Here is a 2,610-nt window from a genome sequence, read left to right as displayed (position 1 = left end):
TGACCACTGCCCGTTCTTCGCCCCCTGACCACTGCCCGTTCTTCACCCCTAACCACTGCCCGTTCTTCGACCCTGACCACTGCCCGTTCTTCCCCCCTGACCACTGCCCGTTCTTCCCCCCTGACCACTGCCCGTTCTTCCCCCCCTGACCACTGCCCGTTCTTCCCCCCTGACCACTGCCCATTCTTCCCCCCTGACCACTGCCCATTCTTCCCCCCTGACCATTGCCCGTTCTTCCCCCCTGACCATTGCCCGTTCTTCCCCCCCTGACCACTGCCAGTTCTTCCCCCTGACCACTGCCAGTTCTTCCCCCTGACCACTGCCAGTTCTTCCCCCTGACCACTGCCAGTTCTTCCCCCTGACCACTGCCCGTTCTTCCCCCCTGGACCACTGCCCGTTCTTCCCCCTGACCACTGCCCGTTCTTCCCCCTGACCACTGCTCGTTCTTCCCCCTGACCACTGCCAGTTCTTCCCCCTGACCACTGCCCGTTCTTCCCCCTGACCACTGCCAGTTCTTCCCCCTGACCGTTCTTCCCCCTGACCCACTGCCCGTTCTTCCCCCTGACCACTGCCCGTTCTTCCCCCCTGACCACTGCCCGTTCTTCCCCCCCTGACCACTGCCCGTTCTTCCCCCTGACCACTGCCCGTTCTTCCCCCTGACCACTGCCCGTTCTTCCCCCCCTGACCACTGCCCGTTCTTCCCCCCTGACCACTGCCCGTTCTTCCCCCGCTGACCACTGCCCGTTCTTCCCCCCTGACCACTGCCCGTTCTTCGCCCCTGACCACTGCCCGTTCTTCGACCCTGACCACTGCCCGTTCTTAGCCCCTGACCACTGCCCCGTTCTTCGACCCTGACCACTGCCCGTTCTTCGACCCTGACCACTGCCCGTTCTTCCCCCCTGACCACTGCCCGTTCTTCCCCCCTGACCACTGCCCGTTCTTCCCCCTGACCACTGCCCGTTCTTCCCCCCTGACCGTTCTTCCCCCCTGACCACTGCCCATCTCCCCCCTGACCACTGCCCGTTCTTCCCCCCTGACCACTGCCCATTCTCTCCCCCCCTGACCACTGCCCGTCTCCCCCCCTGACCACTGCACGTTCCCCCCCTGACCACCCCCGACCACAGCCCGTTCCCCCATCGACCACTGTCCGTTGTACCCCTGACTAATACCCCCTTCCCCCCCGACCACTGCCCGTTTCCCCCTGACCACTGGCTGTCTCCCCTGGACCACTGCCGTCGTGTATTGCACCCAGTGCTGTCCGCGGATCTTGGGAGTAGTGATGGTTGGCCCGGCCGAGTATCCCGCCCCTCTTACAGCGCAGACTGCAGACGCCCGTCACCCAGGGTTATGAGATGTTTGGCCCCATCCTATGTTTACGTGCTACTTTCAAATGTTCCCGTGCGCGTCCCCCGGTGCTCTCTCTGCGGCTCGGGGCAGCCCGTCTTCACTCAGCTTTATGTGTACACTTCGGGGGCGGACATGAATGAGCCGCTCTCCGAGTTTGATGCCGGCAGCCCGGGCCCCTCCGGCCGGCGCTCCCCCAGTCCTCCGGCGGCTCAGGCCTCGCTCTCCTGGCTGCAGCGCACCCGGGGACAGCTGTCCCTGCGGCTGAGAGCGGCGCTGCGGGAGCCGGTGCCGGTGACAGTGGTGGCCGTGCAGCGGTACCTGGCGGACACTTCCGGCTATGGCTACGAGCTCACCCTGTGGGACGGAGCGGAGCAGGACACCTGGCTGCTGTCCCCGGAGCTCCAGCATCTGGTGCACGGGAACCGGCTGCGCTGCGGCTGCTCCGTCATCATCCTCCGCTGCTCCTACCGCTACCTGGAGAAGAAGGTGGCCCGCGGACTGGTGTGTGTAGAGGAGCTGGAGCCGGGCCGGGAGCGGGCGCGCCCCCCGGGAACTGCTCCTCCGGGCACCGGACAGTCCGCTCTGCGGGGAGCGGAGCCACTACCTGCCGCTGTGGAACACCGAAGACCCGTATGGCGAAGTCTGGAGGAGACGGGGACCGGAGGCTGGTGTGGACGGTGAGACGGCGTATGCCATGTATGGTCAGCGCCCCGTGATGTCATTAACAGGACTGAGACGTCAGAGAGTGTATGGAGGACTGTATGGTCAGAGAGTGCGGGGGGGGGGGGGGACGACGACTGTGTGGTCAAAGTGCGTGGGGGGGACTGTGAGGTCAAAGAGTGCGGGGGGGGGGGGGGGGACTGTGCGGTCAAAAAGTGTGGGGATGACTGTGAGGTGAAAGAGTGCGGCGGAGGGGACGACTGTGAGGTCAAAGAGTGCGGCGGAGGGGACGACTGTGAGGTCAAAGAGTGTGGCGGAGGGGACGACTGTGAGGTGAAAGAGTGCGGCGGAGGGGACGACTGTGAGGTGAAAGAGTGTGGCGGAGGGGACGACTGTGAGGTGAAAGAGTGCGGCGGAGGGGACGACTGTGAGGTCAAAGAGTGTGGCGGAGGGGACGACTGTGAGGTGAAAGAGTGCGGCGGAGGGGACGACTGTGAGGTCAAAGAGTGCGGCGGAGGGGACGACTGTGAGGTGAAAGAGTGCGGCGGAGGGGACGACTGTGAGGTGAAAGAGTGCGGCGGAGGGGACGACTGTGAGGTGAAA

The 2,610-nt window shown here is 65.0% G+C and overlaps 1 protein-coding gene across 1 annotated transcript in view; it reads left to right on the top strand.

Moving 5' to 3' along the window:
- The first annotated feature begins 1,395 nt into the window (after positions 1-1,395).
- The window catches only part of RADX (RPA1 related single stranded DNA binding protein, X-linked), a 133,159-nt gene continuing 131,944 nt past the window's right edge, over positions 1,396-2,610 (top strand). Inside the window, 2 exon segments of the mRNA XM_075323818.1 lie at positions 1,396-1,887; positions 1,889-2,024. Of these exon segments, the coding sequence (XP_075179933.1) occupies positions 1,480-1,887; positions 1,889-2,024 (544 nt within the window). The 5' untranslated portion in view covers positions 1,396-1,479.

This window comes from Anomaloglossus baeobatrachus, chromosome 9, assembly GCF_048569485.1.
Source record: "Anomaloglossus baeobatrachus isolate aAnoBae1 chromosome 9, aAnoBae1.hap1, whole genome shotgun sequence".
NCBI lineage: Eukaryota > Metazoa > Chordata > Amphibia > Anura > Aromobatidae > Anomaloglossus > Anomaloglossus baeobatrachus.
Note: the sequence above shows the minus strand (reverse complement) of the source record. Positions and strands in the feature narration are given on the sequence as shown.